At 39.4% G+C, this 25,000-nt stretch overlaps 1 protein-coding gene and 1 long non-coding RNA gene across 7 annotated transcripts in view; both read left to right on the plus strand.

The window, feature by feature from the left end:
• The window catches only part of LOC123516083 (titin-like), a 562,881-nt gene extending 546,870 nt beyond the window's left edge, over nt 1-16,011 (plus strand). For 3 of the 6 annotated variants that reach the window (XM_045275154.1, XM_045275153.1, XM_045275155.1), the window contains 7 exons: nt 2,500-2,634; nt 4,987-5,101; nt 5,763-5,874; nt 6,212-6,337; nt 11,819-11,916; nt 12,548-12,624; nt 13,235-16,011. In XM_045275154.1, coding sequence (XP_045131089.1) covers nt 2,500-2,634; nt 4,987-5,101; nt 5,763-5,874; nt 6,212-6,337; nt 11,819-11,916; nt 12,548-12,624; nt 13,235-13,403 — 832 coding nt within the window. In that variant the 3' untranslated portion in view covers nt 13,404-16,011. Of the gene's footprint in view, nt 1-1,591; nt 2,215-2,499; nt 2,635-4,986; nt 5,102-5,762; nt 5,875-6,211; nt 6,338-7,343; nt 7,456-11,818; nt 11,917-12,547; nt 12,625-13,234 lie in introns of those variants that run through there. The other 3 variants (XM_045275167.1, XM_045275166.1, XM_045275169.1) reach the window with 3 other exon arrangements.
• Nucleotides 16,012-16,487: 476 nt separating this feature from the next.
• Nucleotides 16,488-17,913, plus strand: LOC123516205. The gene is made up of 3 exons (XR_006678121.1): nt 16,488-16,672; nt 16,992-17,105; nt 17,349-17,913. It is a non-coding gene; the product is annotated as an uncharacterized LOC123516205 (long non-coding RNA).
• The last annotated feature ends 7,087 nt before the right edge of the window (nt 17,914-25,000 follow it).

Below are 25,000 nucleotides of genomic sequence, written 5' to 3' on the forward strand. Positions count from 1 at the left end.
TAAGTTATTGTCAAGGTTGCTTTGATTAAAAAGTAATAGTAGGAATATCTAAGGCAATTCCTAGTCCTTGGAAATAGTTATTGCACAGCTCCTACATACTGGAGACCTTCTGTTCTACTGTAGCTATAACTTGCTTGCTTGGTTTTCCTTTGAAAATTGTTTAGTTTTATGACATTTAGTGAGTTAGTATGTCTCAGTTTTATTGATAAATAATTGCCCCTCAAAAGTCTGATAATCACAGCACTGTATACTGGAGCAAAATATGTATTACTCAAATTCATCAAAGTATGTTTCATGGTACTCATTTGTTCTGAAGCTGAATTGTAAATATTCCTAAGCTAGTAGGAGTAATGATACAAAATAACATTTGCTGCTGCCTGTGTTGGGTGATGTGGTAGTGTTAAGATGATTTGCTGGACTTGAAGGTTATGGTAATTGGTTCCATGTTTTACAAGGTAGGCTCTTCATAAATTTTGGGGATACCTGGTTTACTTTTTGTAAGGTAGTACTGCCTTCACTTGTAACTCTTCCTGTACTGTAGTTGTACCCATCCTTGTTCTGTTTTGTTTGTCATTGTAACAAGGGACATGAAGGTTGTAACATTCTATCTCTGGTGATGCCTGATTCCCTCCAGTGAGCAGTGCATGATCGCAGTTACGGACAGTACGTATGCGGCTCAGTGCAACTGTATTGCATCTTCTGCAGTAGTTTTAAGTTGTGCTGTTAGTGTGACTCTGATTGCATTCACTAGTTTCATCAGTATAATTATTGTAGTCAAAATAAATGCTAACATCTCCATAGCTCAGATCTCATAGTCCACAGTACAGTAGCTATTTAATGCAGAGACAAATTCTCTTTCATTCATGGTCAATAAGTGGATTTTTTTTTCTATACTACTATAGTAAATGCTTTATTTTTAGTTGCAACTTATTTTTTCTCTTTATTGATTTATTTGTCGAGGGTTTACTCTGTCTCAGCTATTAAGCTTTTTCTCTTATGTGTTCTTGCATAGCACATGAATTATTTTGACTCTGATGAGTATAAAACTGGGTTTGGCATACATGCATATCTAACAGTGCATGTAAGAATACCTCTTCATAATTTTCATATGCACTGTTATTTTGCAATACTAGAAAAATTAATGCCTGTTGTTTTATGTCACTGAGTCATTGTCATTGAATAACTAACTTGTATGACTTCTTGTTTATTTTCATGAAAATGAGAGACATAAACCATCGTCCAAAACTTACTTTCTTTATGAACCTCAGCTTTTGCTAATAATTAAATCAAGGATAAATAGCTTTTTACTGACTTCTCTTGATTAACTCTTTCTGTTATAGTTCCTTTCACTTCCTATCATTTTGTCTCACTAAGCCTCTATTTCCCTTAACTTACTTTGACATCTTCAGTAGCTCCTCATGCCTTGCTGTTACTATTACCTCACCTTTCATTCATCCACATGCACTCTTGTCTTTCGTATCTGTCCCTCTTTCACTATCCCCCCCATCCATGTGCCCTACCCTACCCTGTCCTGCCTTGCCTGCCTCCCTCCCTCTCCCAAGATACCCTGACCGGCCACCCCATCTTGCAGCTCCCCTCAGGCACGACGCCGATACCTGTCCACCCTCAAAGTGGTGTCCCGCCTCTTCTCCTCCGTCTTCTCCCTTGTGAGGAGTAAACACAACCACCCCAAGGCCTCTTCTCCTGACCTTGAAGTCCACATTGATAATGAGATAAGAAAATATGACAGAGAAATAATGCAATACATGAATTATGACAATGATGCAATGGGGGCATATGTTTCTGAGGAAGTTTATGTGTAGAATGTGAAGATACTTCATCCAGACATGTTTAGCTTTATGTTGATCATTAAGAGAGAGGGTTCACATATCAGAAAGTGTACAGAATAAGCTTTTCAAAAACTTTAATTGTAAGGGCTGTATCTTTAGCTACAGCATCCGAACTGTAAATACACACACCAGACTTTACCCGAGGAAACCGAGAGTTTTCTTGGTGTAAGCTAAACAAGCGACGTCATGTTGCAGGTTTAATGTTGTCACTGCATGAGGCAAAGGTGCATGAGTTCAGTGCTTTAGTGTTATTGTTCGTTTTATTGTGTTGTGTTGCTGGTGGTTTCAGTTAAGTTCATGGATTTGTCACTATCTAAGGTAAGAGTATTATTATGTTCTTTAATAAACAGTACATCCATTCTGCTTTATTCATATCACTATACCATTTTTGCCTTCAAGATGACAGAAAATTCATTCTCAACTTTTAGCAAACAGTTATTGCTAGCCACATAATTCTTCATACAGAAGGAAGATGCCTGGATCCACTAAAAATAAACTAAATTCCATTTAGTAAGAGGACATGTTGAGGGGTTCACTGTATATCAGTATATCAGTTTGTGAAAGATTCTGATCTTTGAAACTCCTTGAATTACATAATGTGCAATATATTGTGTGTTCACCATCATCACTTGCCACTCTACCATTACAGGCCTCTCCAGAAGTCTCCAATCCCGCTGAACCGCTACGATGACGAGAGCAGCCTGGGCACCATGCGGGGCGTGCGCACCCCAGATCTCAAGCAGGTGGCAAAGGCATTGTATAATTTCTCTGCACAAAACAAGAGGTACATCATTTGTATTATTGGTTTCAAGTTTTGGGTGTGTGAGATAGAGAGAGAATACATTACATCTACTTCCAGCTTTACTATTTCATTACTTCACATTTTGACAACAAAGAAAGAGTCTAAACTGCTTATTATGAAAGAAATTATAAAGTAGTGAGCACTTGATTGCTTCAGTAGCTGTACACTTGCTTAAATAATATTGTTTTATAATTCTGATGATTTCAAGTTTCCATGCTACCAATATGCCAAGCTCCACAGTTATTTGCCATTATTTGATGAATTTCTATATCTTTTAATATGTTAACAGGGGTTTACCATTAATACATTTGTTTTCATCCTTTCATTCTGCATAACTAACAGAACACTTATAAGTCTTCATCACCTCACTAATAGTTTAGTGCCCTTCATAGTTCCACACTTCCACCATCATTCATAACACTGGTCTGTGCTGTTTTCAAGCTCTGACATACATTCCCTGAGTTTGGTTTAGATTTTTGCTCTGAATCTGAAAATTATGTTCATTTCACCTAATCAGGCCAAGTTTTTTGAAATATGAGCACATACCAAAACTTCCTATATTTTGATTGATTTGTTGGTGAATAAAACACATAATAGCAAATATTGGACTGATTTATTCACTGAATATCTATTGAATATTTCTTATTGGTAGCAAGAAGAGTACAATGCAAAAACTAAGCTACTCATGAATGAAAAGTCTCTTGAGGGATCTCCGATTGTGCCAAGTAGACACCACATCCCTCTTGAGGCACCAACAGTAGTTCACCAGAAAGTTGACATCCCATCAGCATTGAAAGCATTACTCCATGACATGGATATCTTGGTGAAAGCACTTATCCTGTTCTTCACTGAAGTCTCCACATTTATCTGGAAAGTAGTCCAAATGGGACCAAGGGAAGTGCATTTTCACTGACTTGCACACACCAAGTTTGTAAAAATTCTCCATCAACTCGTCAGTCATCTTCTGATACTGAGGACTTCTTTGGTTGCCAAGGAAGTTTGCAATAACTGACTTAATGTACAGCCAGGCAGAGTGTTCAGCAGGATTTAATGGATCATCAGAACTAGTGTTTTTTTATGAGCTCCCTTATTTGACCCTTAAGCTTCTCCATGCCTATTCATTTAAACTTCTGATGAAGGAAAGCAAATCCTCCACCTTCCCTGTCTAGTGTCTTTACAAAGTTCTTCATTAGACCAAGCTTGATGTGTACAAGTGGAAACAACATCTTGCTTCATCAAACATAAAGAATTTTCTGAATTCTCTTACATGGTCCCAATACCACTAGAACGATGTTGCTGGGGCAAATGAATGTTTTTTCTCGAATACAAGAACCCAGTAATTGGGCAGACTCCTTGGAAGGATTCAGGTGTAATGTCAGGCCATTAAGTTCGGCTTGAGTCAACGGCACCAGACAGTCACCCTCCTCTGGCTTGTATGCACCACACTCAGCTGTATCAGTGATGTCACTAGATTCAGAATCAGAACTAGATTCCAGTGTGCCATCAGGCTCAGGAACATTTGGTCCATGGGGATTGGTTTTATGGCAGAAGGCAATTGATGTCTTTTGAATTTGTCTTGCAGAAGTAACAGTCGATAACATGAAATTTCCCTTCCCTCAACACCATTGTGACAACAAATGGCATACTGTTCCTTTTCCTACTACTCCAATCATGTAAGATTTCCACACCTGTTTTGCTGCAGATATGGCGTGCAAATGTCTTATCCTGGTTCCCTTATTTGAATCCAAAATACGCACAATAAGCCTTCTTCACAAAATTAATGATTTTTTTATGACTGTGGAAGAACAACATGTCTGCAAATGTAACAAAATCCATTAGGATGGTTCTTACATTTCTGACCCATTGTAATGCAAATCTAGACATGAAAGAAAAAAAAAATAACCAGTTATTTAAGCTTCCCCATGATCAACTGTGGCAGAAACAAAGTCCATAAATTCTTGGATTATAGCACATTTTTTATAAATATGCTGGAATTAAAATCAACTATATCTTGGAAATCAAACCTGACCAAAGGAAATGAACGATGTTTTTTTCTTTCAGCATGAAAAAGGATCTTAAATAAGTTAAAAAACCCTTGACATTTGAAAAAAAATTTGAAACACAGGCCAGTGTAATGATGTTTTCATCTTGTCCCTTGTGGTAACTGTCAGATATCCTGAACGCTTTATTCTTGACAGTAACTTTGGAATCAGTGTAGAGGTGCAATCATCATAGGTTACATTATTACTTGTGTGAAATGATTATTTACTCTGCTTTCTCAGTGTTCATCAAACCATTTCTTACATTACTAATGAATTCTTTGTATTTGAACAGGGAAATTTCCTTCAACAAAGGTGATGTAGTATTCATCCGTCGACAAATAGATAAGAATTGGTATGAAGGAGAGCACCGGGGGTCAGTTGGCATCTTCCCGTGCAACTATGTGGAGGTGAGGCAACCCTGCTGAGTCTCTTGAGTTGCAATTGAGGTTATGAGAGCAAGTAGTGATCCACTGGTAGTGGAAAGGAAGGGCTAATAGTGTGAATGGTGTGTGTTTCAGTGTGGTGTTTTGTTGGTTGACTTCATGTAGGTTTGTCAGCTTGGTATATAGTAGACATATATAAACATGTTTAATATGGGTGGATAAGTTTCTGTATCTATTAAAGTTTTCCTGCTGTGGAATATTTATTACATGATTGGCTGACAGACGATGTACCAACTATGGCATAGATATGATGTGGACAGTGAAACTTTCATTTGAACCTCAATTTCAATCACAACTTATTTCCACCAAATTCATTGTTACAGTAAATCAGTAATTCAAATGTCTATCATTTTCAGCAGCTTTCTATGTTCAATGGAACATTGCAATAGACTCAGAAAGAGAACTTTACAATTAAATGTATAATACACCAAAAAAAAAATAAACCATCACAGCAACCTTACAAGCATTTAAGGGAAACCATTTTGACTGACTAATGTTGTCTAAATGTGTATTAATGGAGACAGCATTGTTGCAACAGCTAAATAATTTTTAATGCAGGGTTTTCTTTTTGTACATATTTACTTTGGCATGTTAGTGCAGTGTAGCAGTATCAAATCTCTTCCAGATTGTGCCTTATGACAGCATTAGAACACTGACCCGAAAGCCAACTGAAGGCCAGGCCAGAGCCAGATTTAATTTCCAAGCTCAGACATCCATGGAGATGTCACTCAGTAAAGGTTTGTATCTGTGTATTCTGCTTATGTAAACATTTTGTACTTCATTATGGCTAGTAATTGTATTCAACCCTTGAGAAATGCAAATTTAGATTTAGTATTATAGTAATCCCACACATGTGTAGGAGAGAAAAATACTACATAAATTTTCAACTTCAAGCAATGTGTTGATTCTGAATCCATATATTGTTATTGTACTGAGTACATGTAGTCAAACATCTTTAAACTCTTCCACAGCATGTATTTTTACTGAACGCCACAAAACACCTGTACCACCATTCACTGCAGTGAGTGAGATGTCTGCCTTTGTCAATGACTCAAGACTCACACTCTTTTTCAGGAGAGCTGGTTGTCTTAACTCGACGTGTTGATGAAAACTGGTATGAGGGAAGGATAGGAAACCGCAAGGGTATTTTCCCTGTGTCCTACGTTGACACCCTGATGGAGCCTGGAGCAGACCGTCCCTGTAAGTATCTCTTCTAGTGCTTGGTGGCCCACAGCCTTGACTTACATGGAGGGCTACTTCTTAATAATACACTCAGTTGGTAACAGTGCTCTAAAATGTCTTTGAAAACATCTGTGACTATTTGTTTTTCAGCAAACCTTTTAATCTGACTGAATTCAAATAAGTTTTATGGTAATACACATACAGTAGATGCTCACTTAATTGGCATGCACGTCTTTGTGCTTCAGTAACCACAATCCTCCCATCTCATCACTGTAAACTGTAAGATAATGGACCTTCATCTAATTTATAAGCTCACAACTTGTTTCCCATCTATGCACTCATACTTTGGGTGTCACTAATGGCAAGAGTGTGTGTGTGGTAATCATGCACAGCTCTGATAACCACATAAAGGAAAACTTGCACTTTAGTGAGCTAAGTACAGATTATTGCAAACATGCATAGATTTCATCTCAATGACTAGACTTGGGCAGCGTAAAGCTACCAAACTCAAGTGCCTGTGTTCTAAGAATCATTATATCTTTTAATTTTTTACATTATTTTACAAAATATTGCAAGTTGCAGCAGAAACTAGAGCAGTCTGAAAAGATGTTTAGTAGATAATGAGGCAATGGAGGAATGGCATGTAGCTCAGGGATGTGAGAGCTAACAGCACTGCTGATGCCAACTTTAGAGGCTTTGGATATGCTCAGCTCAATAGAAGGAAGTGCTCCACTATATTTAATACATTATCAAAACCTGGAGATGGTGCACATGAAAGCATTCACTCTCAGAGATAAAGTTCTGTGAGTGTCTCAAGCCCCATCACACTCCTGGACAAGTGTGTTCCAAAGTATGATGATGCACATTATTGATGTGTGCAGACACATATTACTGGTCTGATTTTGCTCCCAAAATCCCCCAAATATATGAAAAAAGAATAAATTAATACATATTATGAAACTCAGGAGACTAAGTCACAGCAATATGGAGCAGAAAGCATGACCAAGTGAGGCAATGTTTACAGCACAGTGCTGAGGACATGATGGTTTCAGTGTGATGGACTTTAAGCTTGAAGAGAAATGGCCACTCACTGTGCCATTAAGTAAGCTTGGAGGGGTTGCCTTTCATCAGATCAAGTGAGTCACTACTGTATATGAAGTGAACTGTATTATTTTACTACTGCTACACATAACTCATGTATGGAAAACAAGATTCAGTAAATGAATATCTAGGTAAATGTCGTGCGTCATTCATTATGAGATTCTACTTTAGGAGTTGCAACTTAAATCTATCATAATTAAAATATTTTCTTTGAAATTTAAGGAAACTGTTTTACAAATAATAAGAAATATTTTTTTTATCTTTCGATTAGAATGAATGTCCCTGTGTTTAAGAAATTATGTTATTAAAATTGATGCAGCAACAAATGAAAACAACAAGTCAGTGGTGTACAAAAAACATTTCTTATCCAAGCATTAACAATAAAGCTTCCCTAATAAAGTGCACAAAACAAAGAGAATTTGATTATTGTTAATTTATACAATTGATGTAGAACTTCATACAAAATGATGTATTCAAAAAGTCAAATGAAGCAATGAAGTATGCAGTATTGCATTTTGAGAACACCCTCATGATAATCTTTTAGTAACACTGATTACTTTATACATCATACCTATCACCACAATTTATCTTGACTAGAAGAGAGGTAATGCATCTTTCCCTTCTGCACATCCCACTTTGCTGCCTCTGCAATATCCTTAGATGCGGCTGACTACTTCTAACACCACCCTGCATCTTTTTCTTTCTTTTTTGATGTGTATGTATGCTGCTTGTTATATAATCCTGCTCTCTCTACCCATTTGATTGACTATTCAGTGATATATGTGTGTATGTTGTGTATTGTGTGTCGTCTGTTTGTGGTTTACATGTAGCACAGTCATAAATTTCCTCTTGCTGTATTTCCCTTATGCAGGTTTGTAAATGGTGAGAAATAAGTGGTGTAGGAGAGGTGTGATTTGATTTAATGTCTTTGATAACGAGCTTGGTATTCTCTTGTTTGCAAAACTAAAACTAAATATATAGATAATACATTTCATAACTAACAAACATAACAACACCCAATGTCATGATAATGTGCAATGAGACGGCTTAAGAGTACAGTGTCACTGGTATGAAAGATGTGACCTTCGTTTAAAATATAAGAGGAAAGGTGTTGGACCTTAACTGTTTGGAACTTTCAATACTACAAGGTACAAGTGTCTTTAATGATTATATAGTTAGCAAGTCACCAAGAGCAACAATAAATGTTCCTTTCCTGCCTTATTGATCTCTCTTTAAGGCTGATGATATAATGCTGCCTGTCTTGTGGTCTTTACATCTCCATTGTAGCCTTCTGTTTTTCTTCTCATACCAATCCAGTACCAATGTGTGAAATGAATGAGTGTCTTGCCACTACTTCAGAGGAAGTGGCTTGTATATTACCTCTCAAAACTAGAGGAGAATATCTCCAAAAGAGACAAAGTGATGAAGATGTTCATTCCTGCTACTGCATGACTCCTCCAAAGAAATCATGGAGTTCTTTAAGGTGGTGTAAATGTGATGGGTCACAAACAAGAGTGTTAAGATAGCAAAAGTATTTACTTATATTATTTCAGAGATGAAAGCAACTTTTAGTTGATTAATTATGATTTTTATTGCTATAACTTCAACTTCAAGTACATCATAATGAAATTACAAATACTGGTTGGGATCAGCGACTGAAATATCAAATGCACTTTTAACATCCTAATAGTATGAAGTGTTTGCAACAATGCTGAAGGTTTGGAAATGTATTTGTTCTGTGCAGAACTTTTTAGTAAGGAACTGGCCACTTAAATGATGCAGTGTGTGTAACATCTCTTCCTGTTAAGCATGAGGGCTGTGTGTATTTGTGTTTCACTTCACTGTTTGATCTGCTGCAGTCTCTGACAAGACAGTCAGGCGTTACCCTACGGAACGAGCTCAGAGCTCATTATTTCCAATCTTTGGATAGGCCTGAGACCAGGCACACACCACACACCAGGACAACAAGGTCACAACTCCTCGATTTACATCCTGTACCTACTCACAGGGGCTACACGTGAAAGGAGACACACCCAAATATCTCCACTCGTGTGTGTGTGTGTGTGTGTGTGTGTGTGTGTGTGTATGGGTATGGGTGTTTGTGTGTTATACGTGATGCACTGCAAACCAAAGATGATCGAAAATTATCATGAAAGTAAGAAAATAGTCCTTGATTTGCCAGGAAACTTGTGGGGTTTTAAATTCACAAAAGATTATTGAAATTTCTTAAAGAATTGGCTTGTTATAGCCTAAATTACATAAGTATGTATTATGATGTCACTTGAAGTAGAAGGATATATTGATTGAGAAAAAATGTCAGTGATGAGAAAAAAATTTAAAAAAAATTGAAAATAAATAGTGGAACCCCTGACATCCCAATTTCTTAGAGTATTACACTCATAGCCAGTGGTGAACATTGCATCTAAGTGATTGATACTTTTTATTTATTTTCTTATTTATTTTTTATCATTTATTTACCTATTCATTGTGTGTGTGTGTGTGTGTGTGTGTGTGTGTGTGTGTGTGTGTGTGTGTGTGTGTGTGTGTGTGTGTGTGTGTGTGTACATGCCTGCGTGCATCCGTACGTGTGCAGAAACCCAGATAATGAACGTTGATACATTTCTTTCCACATTTTTCAAGGAATTTCTACTACTCTCTTTTTGTACTACTAGATCCATGAATAGTTAGCCAAAATGATCAGTCTCAAATAGTGTAAGTTGTAGTCTGTTTCATGCCAGAGAGCCAAGGATGTCTCGTCAGTCTCCAGGTATGCTATTGTGCCCTGCATCACCAGCTAAGGCAAGGATGTGTACATTTGTTGAAGTGTAGCTTACCAGGTTCAGCTGGGTTAGTGTTCCCTCTGAATTATGCAGGGAAATACCAGACTCTGTGGTGTTACTCTTTTGCTGTGTTTTTATATCCTATCCCTGCGCTTTGACAAGTTGATACACAAACCATCAGTCAGGAAGGAGGCATGGTAGCAGGCTGTCACTTTTCATGATTTTCAATTTTCATTGCACATTTTTTCAAGTGTACAGCATGTCATGTTTCAACTTGAATGGAGCATTTAACTAATTACTAAAGTGATGGAGTAATTTAGTGATGTGTGATTTATTTTGACTAACTGCACACCTTCTGTGATAGAGAACAACCAAAGGCCTGGAGTGTGACTGTCATGTGTTGCATACCCTTTCCCCTTTTGGTTTCTCAGTGCATATGAGCTAAACTTTTCCATTTATGTAACAAAACTATCTGAATTTTTTGTACAAATAAGAAAAATACTTATTAAATTTGCCAATGAAATTATGCTCTGCTTAGATGTCTGTGTATTTTAACATACTATGGCAACCCAATTGAGGATGTGGCAGCAAGTGAGTCCCTTTCTAAAACTGAGCCTCTTTTTCCAGCCCTGTCAGTAGGTTCCTCCTCTCCTCATGTACTACCCCGTTATTCATCTCATGCTCTCACTACACATTATTAGTTTTTATAAACTGTATTGAACCCAACTCAAAATAGATTTACTCATGAGATAGACAGTAACTAATTTATGGAAGGCTAAAAAAGTGAACACTGCTCAAACCTAGGAAAGTTTCATTGAGTGTATGCATTAAGTGGCCTCCAGTATGGTTTCTCGGGAACATAAAGATTCATTAGCTTCACACAACATTTTCTTACAATCATCTCTATACATTATGTACTAATATACTGAAATGTAATTCTGCTCAAAGGGGACAATGGCCAAAATAGTTTGTCATATACAAATTAAAAAACAGAAGGGGCATGTGTTGCTGCAACTGAAGACAGAGAAAATGATACTTATCAGTGTTATTAGCTTTCAGATGTCACTCATACACAAAGATAATACATTCAACTTACAATAATAGTTACCCATTTGCTCTGATGCTTAAAAGGGAATTACTAGATGCTGTTCTAAATTTTTTTTTTTATTTTATGGAAAATCTTCATGTGTCTTTGACTGTACATGATTTTGATAGATATGCTGTACTGAATGATGTTCATTTTTTGCATCTGTAAATTTTTTTGTGTGAATGTTGGGTGTGTCATGTCAGTATCATCCACACTTAGTAATGAATTTATCAGTCATTCAGTGATTAGTATAAAAGTGTAAGGGCTGGAAAATGTGTTCCCTATTGCCTACTCCATTTGCAACTAATTTTACACTGAAAAATTTTGTTCACATCTTCAATTTGCATTAACCTTTCCTGCAGAGAAGAGATAATGAATACAGTCCTGTCTCTTTGTACTGTTTTAGCTGGTTCTGAGTAATATGACAGAGGTAAGATTTGACAGTCGCTTTCAGAATCGTTCCATAAGCTTAACTTTCTCAGAAGTTTGGAAGTTTGTCAGTTTTTGACGTAAGTGGTGTATCATTGCCAGTGACTCCCAGCTCCTCGCCCATGCCACGGCCCGCCCTGCCCGCAGCTAACCTGCTCTACAATGGTGCCTCTTCCTACTCCAGCCCCTACTCCACCTTGGTGCGTACAAAGGCTGGGGCTGCAGTGCCAGTCTCAGAAATAAACTTAACTTTATTGCATATCAAACAGTTGCCTAAGTCAGGGTTCAGTGGCCAAGCACCTGATGGACAGGGTATGTTTGCTTCATGACTCCATGCAGGTTAATTCAATGCTTCAAGCAGTGAGACCCTAAAGACTGTTTTGACACTGGTATTTGTGGCTGCAGCTTTGATGGTTGGTTTGTTGTCCGTTGTCAGTGCTCTTGTTCACTCAGTTGATCAACCTTTCTTTTGCAGGTTTTTTTGGAATGCAGGTGCTTTATCATAAATAGTATAATGCCAAGCAGAGTTTGGCTTATGGGGCACTGAAAGATATAATGTTCCTGATTTGAGTATCCAGTAATGATATTCATTCCATAGTAACTTGAGACCTATAGAATTAATGAAATTATATCTTCAGTGCTCTCTTGCTTCAGTTAATAGATCTTAATAGGATTATCTTCCAAGACTCAAATTTATGAGAAATCTTCCTTGCCAAGTCTTTGAAGATGAACTGCTCTGCCTAGTCTTTTAATGGCATTAGTCATAGCAAGGTAGGTTAGAATTCTCCTTGAAATCAGGTATATAAAATTTTCCTCTTTCGTGGCTTACAGGGGCGACCGGGAAGTCAAAATGATTCCAGACCTTACCACCAATCCCTCACTGTCAACACCCAGCAGGAGCCTGTCCCGTGAGTGCTGCTGTCATTGTCTTATTGAGACTTGCTTTGTCACTATGTTGAGAGGCTTGTTGTTTCTATGGATAAGTGTTTGATATGCCTCAGCCATTAAGACAGGAACACTTTATCCACACTTTGACTACTTTCTAAAGATTCTACAAGAAGTGATAGCAACTTCTGTGTTTGTAGTGATGGATTAATAATGTTTATTTCTACATTATTATCACAAGAAACCCCTTTGAGAACTTGGCTAATTTCACTGTGGCCTTTGAAAAATAATCATGGTGTGGGAGAAAAATGTTTTTAGAACACTAGCTCATATTGGGCACTGACTTTATTGCATAAGATGAAGTATATGAATTAGTTACAGAATTAAATATCAATGTGCTCATCATCATCATCATCATTTTTAGCCTATAAGATTATTTAATCAAGAATTTTAAAAAATTAACATACATGAATTTGAAAGGCATTCCAGACATGAGTTTCTTGAAAGCTTTACACCAGACCAGAGTGTAATGTAAGAGACACAGCTAATACATTAACAATGAGGTAGAGATTTTAAGATGCAAGCATTTTTCCAAGCAAGGCTCTCAAGTAAGCATGGCATTTGTCTTTGCAGGTATCGAGCACTTTACAATTACAAACCTCAAAATGACGATGAGCTGGAACTCCTGGAGAATGACCTGGTGATGGTGATGGAGAAGTGTGACGACGGTTGGTTTGTGGGCACCTCCCGCAGGACCGGCCTCTTCGGCACCTTCCCCGGGAACTACGTGGAGAAAGTATGAGTGAGGCCTCGACACAGGACAGAGCTGTAGCTTTACCACAGACTCATTAACTATCAAGATTGTTTGCTTTGCTACTTCTGATGATGCCATTTTTGTAAATATATAAAGACCCAAAGAATATTTTTTATGGTTACAATACAAACTTGCTTTGTAATCTCAATATAGTGAACAGTATGAGATTAACTAGGAATTTACTATATTTCAAACAGTTTGCCTTTTGGATTCTTGGGGACCGAGGCTTTTAAAGACAGTCGGCCTACCATAACCTATTGCTGTGGTTGTCTGAGTTTTTGTGGTATTCCAAGAGCAAAAGAGCATGCTGGATTCATGATGTCTGAGTACTGAAGGGCATAGAGATGTTACCGTGAAGGTGTGTGTGATGTGCTGAGTTGTACACTGCCCTGGCTTGTCAGGAGGTCATATTCAAACCTTTATAGCTCTTTAACAGTTCTTGTGTGCCAACATGTTCATAAGGGAAAATACAAGGATGATTTCATGCATTTCATGATTGATTTTCATATAACATGACTTAATTAATGGCTAGATTTTGATAATGAAGACAAATCTGTTATGGTAAAGTGAAAGCAGACTTTCTCTCTATATGTGAACTATACAGTGTGTCCAGGTCTCAGCATGAATGATGTATTAATAGCCTGTGCATTTGCTTATCAAAAATGGCACACACACACACACACACACACACACACACACACACACACACACACACACACACACACACACACACACACACACACACACACACACACACACACTGTCCTTCAGTAACCAAGCTCGTCCTTGAGAGGTTCATCTGGAAGTGGACATGTTATGAGGATCAGTTCAGGTTTTGCACGCGTCTAGTCACACCCAAAGTGAAGTTAATCAGAACAAAAAAATGATTCTATATAGATGTCTTGTCACCATGTGCTGGTGCTTTCCTCTGGTGATGTGTGGAGCAAAATTCATATGGAGCAAAAAAAAGATGATTAAGTACCTTTAGTCACGCACACTTACCGGTGCAAATGTTTACTTCACAGGCTTTGCTGGGATGCACCACTTTCAACTTTTCTTTGTCTTGGAATAATAATGTGCAGTCTTAAAATGCTCCTGGCTTTCTTTTCTTATATTCTTCTATGTTTGTTTATTTAGTTTATCCACCTCATTTAGGCATGGTAGATACTGGAGTGAACATGGCATATGTATGTTTGTATATGTATGTATGCCTTTCTCTGGATATGATACTTACAATATTTCATCTCATTTCTTCACATTCATCTTTCAGATTTAATAATTTTATGAAGACTAAATGGACATTAGATTACCCTTAAAATTAGATAAAATGTATATGCATTTTTCCAGAGAGTGATAAGGAAGGATTCGCATCACTGCCAAGGGAATAACTATTGTTTTCAGATGTTATGTTTAAGTCACATCTCATATTTTTAGTACTGTATTCCACAAAGATACAGCCCAGCTAATGCAGCATCAAGGTTATAAAGTATTTTTGTTATGTATACATATATCACAAATATGTAATTACCTACCTAGAGCTTTAAAAGTTGGCCAGATAATAGAAGTGTTGTTAATTGAAACCATGTATCACATTCGTTACTTTTCAACTGTGCAACCTTCCGCTATCCTTTCTGGAGGGAGATAACCACATGGTGTGGGTCGTGTGGCCAACTCACATTATAATTAGTCAGTCTTCTTCATAAGGAGACAAAAGAAATTTTGCACAGTCAACATTAATGTGTATATCCACAAAAAAAAATATAAATTTTCTGAAGGAATCAATTATCGCCTGTGCTTCCGTGTCAATCTTCCGTTTGTGACTTGCATCAGCTGTTACATTGTAAAGATAAAGTTATGTGCTGCTGTCGTACAGGAATTCTTAGCTTTACGGAGTAACGTATCAGTGACTGTCTCACACACTTCCCGTCACAATCCATTCTCTCACGTCTGTCTGTCATGAGCCTCATGTTCAACAGTTATGGAGTTGCACTGGGTATTAATGCTATGCAGTTCCTCACCTCCCACATGCCCATGACTTGCCGCTGTGTAAAAGACACCCAGCACAGTGCTGCGTCGCCACGCTGAGACTATTTGGACGTGTAGTGGCAGTCAGTGTATGATCATGTGAGCGGTGAATGACTGTGTATGTAACTTGTAAGGACAATTAGCCTTGATGGGGTGTGATTATATCTATATATAAAAAAGGCTTCCTGATGTTGAGTACATATATGCCACACTTTTCAGGTAGATTTTTAGTTGAATCAACCACACTTACATAGCAAGACTTTCCCTCCCACCCCTCTCTGAACAGTGTGAAGTGCAAGATTTTTTAAACAGTCAAATCAAGTGCCTTTCTGTGGTAGATGGAATACTGAACTGTTTTTGTCCCTGGAGTTTGACAGTATCTGTCTTGCCCCACAGTGTATTATTTACTGTCATGCCCCAAAGTTCCTTCAACATTAAGTGATGAAGAAAATCTCAAAAAACTTTCATTATGGGGAACTGTGGGCTTTTCACTCCTGTATAATTCTTTTCCTGTTGTTATGCACAATTTACTTTAGCTTATCACGTAGACTATAATAAAATGATGATTAATTAATTAGTTTTCTTTCCCAATATACAATGAATGTGAAATGCAGGTGATTAGAACACTGTGGTCTCTAAACACTTCATTTACCTTGTTTTGTCAGATATAGGACTAATACACAGCAGATTTGATGTTTATGCCTCATTATAATTTCTTAGCCACGTATGTATTATATTACTGGGTGGTCTACAAGGTAAAGGCACTAAACACTGACTTGAGATATTTCGATGCCTCTAGTATTAAGCGTTGATATCGATATATGGAATATCAATTTTTTCGTGAGTGATTTTTCAAGACTTTCCATCAATTTAAGGATCTTAGGAGTAAAAGAATTAAGGAAAACATCTAATTACTATTATCAATGTCTTTATGTCGGCCGGGGTGGTGCCACCAATAAGGGTTCGAGTCAGTGGCTCGAGCTTCCTTGAGTTTCATGAACCGTGTCACGCGGCTTGATCAGCTCAAGGTAGTTGCCAACACAACGCGCTGGAGTGGCACAAAGCCTGTGTTTCAACCCCAACCCTAGTAGGGCTCCTTCAAGCCCATCCAGTCATCGTACTGGAAAAAATAAACCAACAACAAACAACAGCGCTGGAGTGGAGTAGTGTCTGTTACTTCCTACGTTCCTAGGAGCGTTTCACTTTAGAAGGAATATCCCCTATAAAGCAAGGTAAGTCTGAGTCTATGATTGAACAGATGAAGCATTAAGACAAATGCTTAGCGGCTTTCATTCATATTAATTTTGATATCAGTGATATCTATACTTCTTAAAGATGGATGGCTTGTAACACACTACTGCTCAGCAGGTGTGTGTATGTGTGTGTGTCAACTGAGGTGAACGAATATAGTGAATATACATATCCGTGGAATATTCTGATTTCACGATGTTTTTTCTTCTAGTGAGCTTCAATCAGTGATGAGAAATATATGTAATCCAATCTCTCTCTCTCTCTCTCTCTCTCTCTCTCTCTCCTGCTGTATGTGAAAAGAATACGCCAACTCACTGACGCGCTGCCAGACACATAATGTACCTGGGCCCAGTATGTTGCCAGTCTTCAAAGCCTGACCATACCAGCACTCACGCATCTGAGGAGCCACGATACGTATGAAAGACATATAATGAATTAATCATAATATGTAGCAGTCGTAAATATCTTATATTGCTTGCTACTTTGAAGCGTCAACCTTCATAGGATGGCCATACACGCAACAACTGAGAAACCAGTGTGTTTATGGATCTCGCATACTGAGTACATATTAATAATAATAATAATAATGATGATAACAACCTGCCGTAAAGGTCTTGCATTATTTAGTACTTTGTTTTTCACAGCGTCTCCTTACAGCTAGGACGCGTTGCTTACCTGTCGCTGACTTCTGCATCGTAAATTTTCGCCGGCCTCGACTACTGCTTGGCTGTTCGCCTTCATGAATCTTCCCTCGCCTTGCTGCCTTATGTGTATCGGGTTAATGAAACAGCGGGCAACTTGGACCTGGCTTTGAACTCCACAGCCTCATGTAGAATGTAGATTGCATGGATTGGAGTTCATTGGGAAGAAATAATGATCCTTTAATTGTTATTTTCCCCTCATTTCACCTAATACACTTAAAACACTCCTGACGCATACTCGAAATATACTAAAACACACCCAAAACACAATAAAGCTCAACTGAAAATCGATCAAGCACACCAAGAATGTCAAAGCACACCCGAGCACATTAAAACACTCAAATCACACACAAAACACCCGAAAACAAACCGAAAACCTTCCACTCCATCCAACCCGAAAGTACGCAAACTGACCCAAAAACATACCAACCGATCTCCAACCAGCACCCAACTCAGCCTAACCATTCCCTGCCGCCCCTCCGCCTCCACATTACCCTCAGCTATTCTGTATGAACGTTGCGGTCCGACAGTTTAGTCAAGGTTCCATCATTGTTCTGCCGTATTGTGTCACTTATACTGCTATTACCACCGTAATAAAAAAAAACCTCTCTTCCTTCTTTATATTTGAATCTTTTAGCAATGTCAATGATAATAATGATAATTGCAATATCAGTAATAATGATAATGATAATAATGATAAGAATGACAATGATAATAGCAATGATAATAATGGTAATATTATATGGTGAACAACAAAACAAAGCTTAGGGAAATATTACAAAGAAAGGCAGAGTAACAAGGTAAACTATACTAAATATTGTCGTTTTGGCATATTCTTGTTTTACCGCCTCCTGATTCTCCTTTCCTTTCCTCCTCCTCCTCTGGATGTGTTTGGAAACGTTTTGGGAGTCTTTTATTGATATAACTCTTTCAGTACTGGGACGTATTTTTGCCATGAGTTTTGGACACGATTAGACGATTTTATTTGCACTAGGAAGAGTCAGAAGGTTAATGGCCAGTCTTCACTATTTGAATCCCCACATAAGCCTCTGAAGCTGTACAAAATCACCAAATATTAAGCAGAAACGCGTCATGGTACTGAAGCGGTCAAAGATATTTTGTTCTGCCTCGTCTGTGATGTGTTTTGAAGTTTTGACGTGATCTGGGATGTACTGAATGTTTTGCGGCTGTTTTGGTGTATGTTGGTGGAAATTGTGGTTGCTTTGTGGTGTTTTGGTGATGTTATAAGCTTGATGGCGATATATGGGGTGTCAGGTTGGAGGTGAAACATTCTGGGATGTGGCTGCGATGTTAGAAGCGTTTTAGAAGTGCAATATCGAACGTTGTGATACATGAAGCTAAGACAACTAGATGCAAGTGTGGGGAACATGGGAGGGTGGGAGAGGAAGTACGACAGAAAGTTGTGAGAGAGCATGGAAAGGAAAGAGTGTTTGAGATGGATGACACACACACACACACACACACACACACACACACACACACACACACCATAACCATAACAAGGACGAAAACATAACGAAAGAAAAGAAAAGAAAAGAAGAAAAGAAAAGCACAATAAGAACAGGCAGTGGGTACAATACGTAGTGGCGGGAGGAATAATAATGATGGAGCCAGATTAGGATAACACAGTGCACGTACGTGGCAGCGCAGTGTTGTACGGAGCCTACAAGACGACACAACAAAATAAACGAGCGAGGAGGAGGAGGAAGTGTCGTGGCTTACCGCATGATGTAAGAGCCACGCGCCGCCCCACCTTGGCCTGCTAGAACAAATGGCTACGCAGGGCAGGTATATGTAGTGGGCTGTGCTATGTATAAGGGTGTGGCGGCGCGGAGGCTGACAGTGGCTAGTTGGCGGTGCTGGCCGTCGGGTGGCTGGGGGACGGGGGGTAAGGTTAGGTTAGGTTAATTAATGCAGCACTGAATCTTGCATGATAAAAACGATTTACGCAGGCACCTCTGGGAGCATTATGGAGAAAACATTGTGCTTTATGAGGCGGGTGGCAAAGGGCGCCGGGATGAGCATTGTTGTGTGTGTGTGTGTGTGTGTGTGTGTGTGTTTTGTTGTGCTTTCATGAGTGTGATTATGCATTACTATATCTGGTCAGAGAGAGAGAGAGAGAGTTAATATTTCGTGAGCTGCATTATTTTTCTTGTTAATGAGTTATGTATTTATTTTCTATAGGCAGAAGAGAAAAGAAAACGGATTATCTCTCCCTTGTTGTTAGTGATTAAAAAAAGCTATGAAAGAATATTATCAACATTCTTTTTGTTTCTCTTCTTTCATTTAGACTTTTAATTGTTTCTTTTCTCTCTCTGCTTTGAAACGTCTGTCATTTTTTTTTCTTTGCGTAAATATTTCTTTTCTTTCTGTTCTTTGTTTCGTCTTCCGTTTTTTTATTCTGCCTTCCGTTTTTTGTTGTCTTCCGTTTTTTGTTGTCTTCCGATTTTTGTTCTATTTTCCGTTTCTTGTTCTGTCTTCCGCTTTTTGTTCTACCTTCCGTTTTTTGTTGTATTGTCCGTTTTTTGTTCTGTCTTCCGTTTTTTGTTCAATCTTCCGTTTTTTGTTCACTTTTCCGTTTTTTTGCTGTCTTCCGTTTTATGTTTTTGTCTTCCGTTTTTTGTTGTCTTTCGTTATTTTGTTCTATCTTCCGTTTTTTGTTCTACCTTCCGTTATGTTGTTGTATCTTCCGTTTTTTGTTGTCTTCCGTTTTTTAATGCTCTCTTTACTAAAATTTTCATGACCACTTCTTTCTTTCAATTTTCACTTCTATGTTCCTGTAACATCTTTACCTATTTCCCCTTAAAAAAAACTCCCACCCTCCCATTTTTCTCATCTTGTCTCGAATCCTCCTCTTCCTCGTTTTCTTTCTCCCTTTTTGGATTTTTCACAGCGAACCGTTACGAAAACTCATAAAAAAAAATCTTTACATAATTGCACTTGATGTCACATAAGTTCCCCTTTTAAGTGTCTTGGTTGCAAATTATGACGTTTACTTTACGAAGATAAAGCGCATCTTAAATGGGTAATGCAATGCAAAGCAGGGCTAATAGTAGTACATGCCCGGTAAGGTTTGCGGGCCAGCGCTGTGTACGAGCCGGAGTCTTGCACCTGTATCTTATTCTCCCTCGGCGAGAGAGAGAGAGAGAGAGAGAGAGAGAGAGAGAGAGAGAGAGAGAGAGAGACAAAGAGAAAGTACACACACACACACACACACACACACACACACACACAGAGAGAGAGAGAGAGAGAGAGAGAGAGAGAGAGAGAGAGAGAGAGAGAGAGAGAGAGAGAGAGAGAGAGGAGGAAAGAAAGGAAGACAAATGTAAACTAAAGTAACCCACACACACACACACACACACACACACACACAGAGAGAGAGAGAGAGAGAGAGAGAGAGAGAGAGAGAGAGAGAGAGAGAGAGAGAGAGATGGGAGAAACTATATATAATGCTTCCACAATCTTTTCTCCAGGCAGACTTCACCATTCATTGTAGGAAAACCACCTGCAAGAGTAATAATCGCGCCCTCATTAGCATACTCTACATGTAACTACGGTGCCAGGCGGGGTATTCATCAGGGCATTTATCTCCCTTCATTCCACCTCCTTTTCCTGCTCCACTGCCAAAATTCCGACGCAAAATGAGGACCAAAACTCGCCCTACTCACCCATAGTTTCATTTTTTTTGTTGTTGTTTCTGTAAAGTATATTTTTAGGGTAGTGGTTCCCAAGCATCCGTTAAGTGTGTCCCTAAAGGCATTCAGAGAGAGAGAGAGAGAGAGAGAGAGAGAGAGAGAGAGAGAGAGAGAGAGTGTGTGTGTGTGTGTGTGTGTGTGTGTGTGTGTGTGTGTGTGTGTGTGTGTGTGATGAGGCTTACAGTCACGTGGCACTGGGGCGGATGGGGCAATCAATGTGGGTTTGGTGATCCTCAAGGCAAATCTGCCTGAGTGTAAATATGCCTCAGATGTTTCCAGACACAGACGGCTGAACTGCTGCAGTCTTCATGAAGGCAGCAAGAAGATCCGCTATTTTCATGCTAACTGCTCTTCTGATCTTGCTAACTGCATGCCTCCCCACCTCCTGCACAAGACTTTCTTCTTCCTCTCACCCCTATTTTGTACAGCGCCTAATGCAAGAGTTAACCAGTACTCTCAATTATTCATACCTGTCTCTAGTAAACTCTGGAACTTCCTGCCTGCATCTGTATTTCCAACTTCCTACGACTTGACTTCATTCAAGAGGGAGGTTTCAAGACATTTATCCCTGTCCTTTGGCTAACTCTATCGGATCTGCATGGAGACTGGTGACTAAGTAGGCTTTTTTATATATTTTTGTTGCCCTTGGCCAGTTCTCTTCTCTTACATAAACACACACACACACACACACACACACACACACACACACACACACACACACACACACACACAATGTTCACTAAAAGCGGCGTCACACTAGCACTTTTTCCGTCGTCTCAGGCGATTTCCGTCGTCTTTTTACTCTTCCGTCAACTCTTTCCGTCGTCTTGAGTCAGACGGAACGCATCGTTTTCGTCTAGCGCCAATTTTTAGTCAAAATAAGAACTATGGTTTCTAATCAACACTTTTATTAAAAAAATATTTATTTTTGTTAAACGGAAGAATGCTATTATCATGACAAGAAATTTAAAGGAGTTGATGAATATATATTTGTATACATATTATGTTTTCTTCTAGCCTAGCAATGAAAAGTTCCTCAGTTGTTTGTGTACATTTCCAGGGGAGTGCGAATGTACGATGCTTTTGAATATTTCCAAGGCAACTTCCAAGTAGCTGGCCAAGATGAGCAGTGGACAAAACACACTGACGAATTTCTCATAGAGAGTATTAGAGGTCACCGTTGCCTTTGGGATCACAGAACAGCTGATTACATTATAAGGTGCAAAAAAGCCGCGGCTTGCTGGGGTGAATGAGGAGCCATGTTTGTTTACAATCGACAAGCGCGGCAAAGGCGGAAGCAAGCTTGTGTTGTGTGTGACGGCCACCGTCTGCAAAAGTTGACAGTCGTCAGAAAATTGACGGAAAAAGAAGACGGAAAAGTGCTAGTGTGACGCCGCCTTAACCCATCCATTACTTGCTCTACCGCAACCACCCATCTACTCTGCCACTTAATCATATCCACCCACTGACATCCAATCACCCACACTCTTAACCTCATCCCTCTATCCACAGCGTCCACCTAGTCAGCCCCTCACTCAACCATATCCATCCACTCACATAGAGACACCCACACTCTTAATCCCACCTTTCTGTCCACTACAATTCACACTCACCTACCCACACCTCCACCAGTCCTCCTAGCCAACCACATCCACCCATACACCCACTGCATTCTACGTACACGCCCACCCTCTCATCCATCCATCCGTCACCTACCCAATGACCCACACTGAGACAAATTTTAAGTGAGGTGGAGAGGAAACAATTTTTTTTTTTCAACTCGTGTCACTTGGCTGTCCTGATAGACTTGTCAGTTTGGTTTGATTCTTCACTCCCACTCAGCGTCATGTCACCCTTTGTATCACCACCACTACCAGTACACGCTCAGCCTTACTGTGATGTCACCCTTCAACACACTATCACCATACCACTACTCCCATTCACCTTTACTATAATGTGTTTCCTTCACTATCACCAGAAAACACACCTTGACAGTGCTCCGTCTGCTGCGACCACTGCTACTGCTTTCACTTTGGCCACCACCAGACCTCCGACGCACCAACGCTCACTGATACGAGGCAAAGGTAAGGAAGATTGCCTCGTTTAATTAATGAGTTACGTTAATGAGTTGCGTGTCATCTGACGTGGTTTTGTATTTAGATATGGAGAGAGAGAGAGAGAGAGAGAGAGAGAGAGAGAGAGAGAGAGAGAGAGAGAGATTATATTACTCCCCTCAAAAAAACAAAACAAATGGAATAAAAGATCTGATGAACATGCGGTACAGACATGATAATTTGGTATTTTCTCACTTTTCTCATGGAACAGAATCCTAAATCCCTCTACAGTTCCACCCACTCACCAGCCATCACTGTGATATGGAGTATGGACGGTGGCTGGCGCAGGGAGATGGTGGCATGGAAGGGAGCTTGACGTGAAAATATTACTAGTTGGTAAATACAAATGAGAGGAAGGCAACGAAGAAATTAATGCAACGTTACTGTTTTAATCATAGTCTCTCTCTCTCTCTCTCTCTCTCTCTCTCTCTCTCTCTCTCTCTCTCTCTCTCTCTCTCTCTCAGCACCCCGCCTCGTTGGTAAGATATCGCGGAGTGTAAGGCCTTTAAACAAGACCATTTTATACCCAATACGGTGCAGGTGGAACAGCAGTGTCCAGGGGCGGTGCTGAGGTAATATTAGAGAAGCCGTAAAGCAATCGTTACTCTCTCCTCCTCCTCCTCTTCCTCCTCCTCCTCCTTTGCAGTTTCCAGTTGAGCCCTCATGTCGGTCATAAAACCCTGCAGAGTAGATCAGCTGATGTTGTTATGAGCCAGTAAAGGTGTTTTCTTGCTTAGTATAATTATGCTTTTATAGTCCTGTTTAATCTCTTTTTCCTTCTTCTCCTCCTCCACCTCCTCTTCCTCCTCCTCGTGCTTGGTGTAATAGAGTAATCCCATTCAAGTAGACAGTCACGTTATAAACCAATGCATCGTTGTAACTTTCTTTTCCTTCTATTTAAACGTTGCTCCTTTTCCGTCATCTCTTACTTTACCTGACTCGTCCCCCGCCCACCATCGTCTCACGCCCCACAGACAGGACTCCAAAAACCATCAACATGCCACAAGCGAACCCTTAATTGCTATCTAATCTTGGCCCTCATAACCCGCTGCTCTCCATTGCCCACCGTCCACCGCACCTCTCCACTGTTTTATCGCTCTTTCCTTTAGCCACGAGTCGGGGCTTGAAGGCACAGGGTGAGATGCGCTGTTTGTGTGTGTGTGTGTGTGTGTGTATGTGTGTGTGTTCATCCAGTGTTTCATTGTGGTTGGCTTCTTGGTAGGAAATGGAGTATTAAGTGATCTCGTCTACTTTTTACACGCTGTGGCGAAATAATAGGATTTTTCATGGCATTTTCATGATTCCAGCGTTAATTTAACAAGGATTTGGTGTCAGTAGGAACGTAACTAAAAATAAACGAAAAGATGCATTAAGGAACACAATGGGCCTTGCGATAATAAGGAAAACGAAACGACTCTTCCGTTTTCTGTTTAACCCGTGACGCAGCCATGAGAGGTATGATGATGGCTAATCTGCACTGGTTCATGAGACGCCGATGAGGAACCAATCTGCCTCTCGTCATACTTTGATAAACTGTCATTGGTAACACTCAACTTCCTTCACACGTCAAAACAAACGGTAATGACCAAATGACCGTGTTAAATAATCGTATCTTATAACTACGTATATACTAATGTTTCAGCCAATCACAGCGCACATAGTCAGTCCCTCCCATCTCCCCTACTCCCTCCTCTCTCTCTCTCTCTCTCTCAGTCTCTCTCTGCTTACATAACCTCACGTGTTTTTCTCGTGTGAAGTGTTTCCTTAGAACAATGCGA

The sequence above is a fragment of the Portunus trituberculatus genome, chromosome 40 (assembly GCF_017591435.1).
Source record: "Portunus trituberculatus isolate SZX2019 chromosome 40, ASM1759143v1, whole genome shotgun sequence".
NCBI lineage: Eukaryota > Metazoa > Arthropoda > Malacostraca > Decapoda > Portunidae > Portunus > Portunus trituberculatus.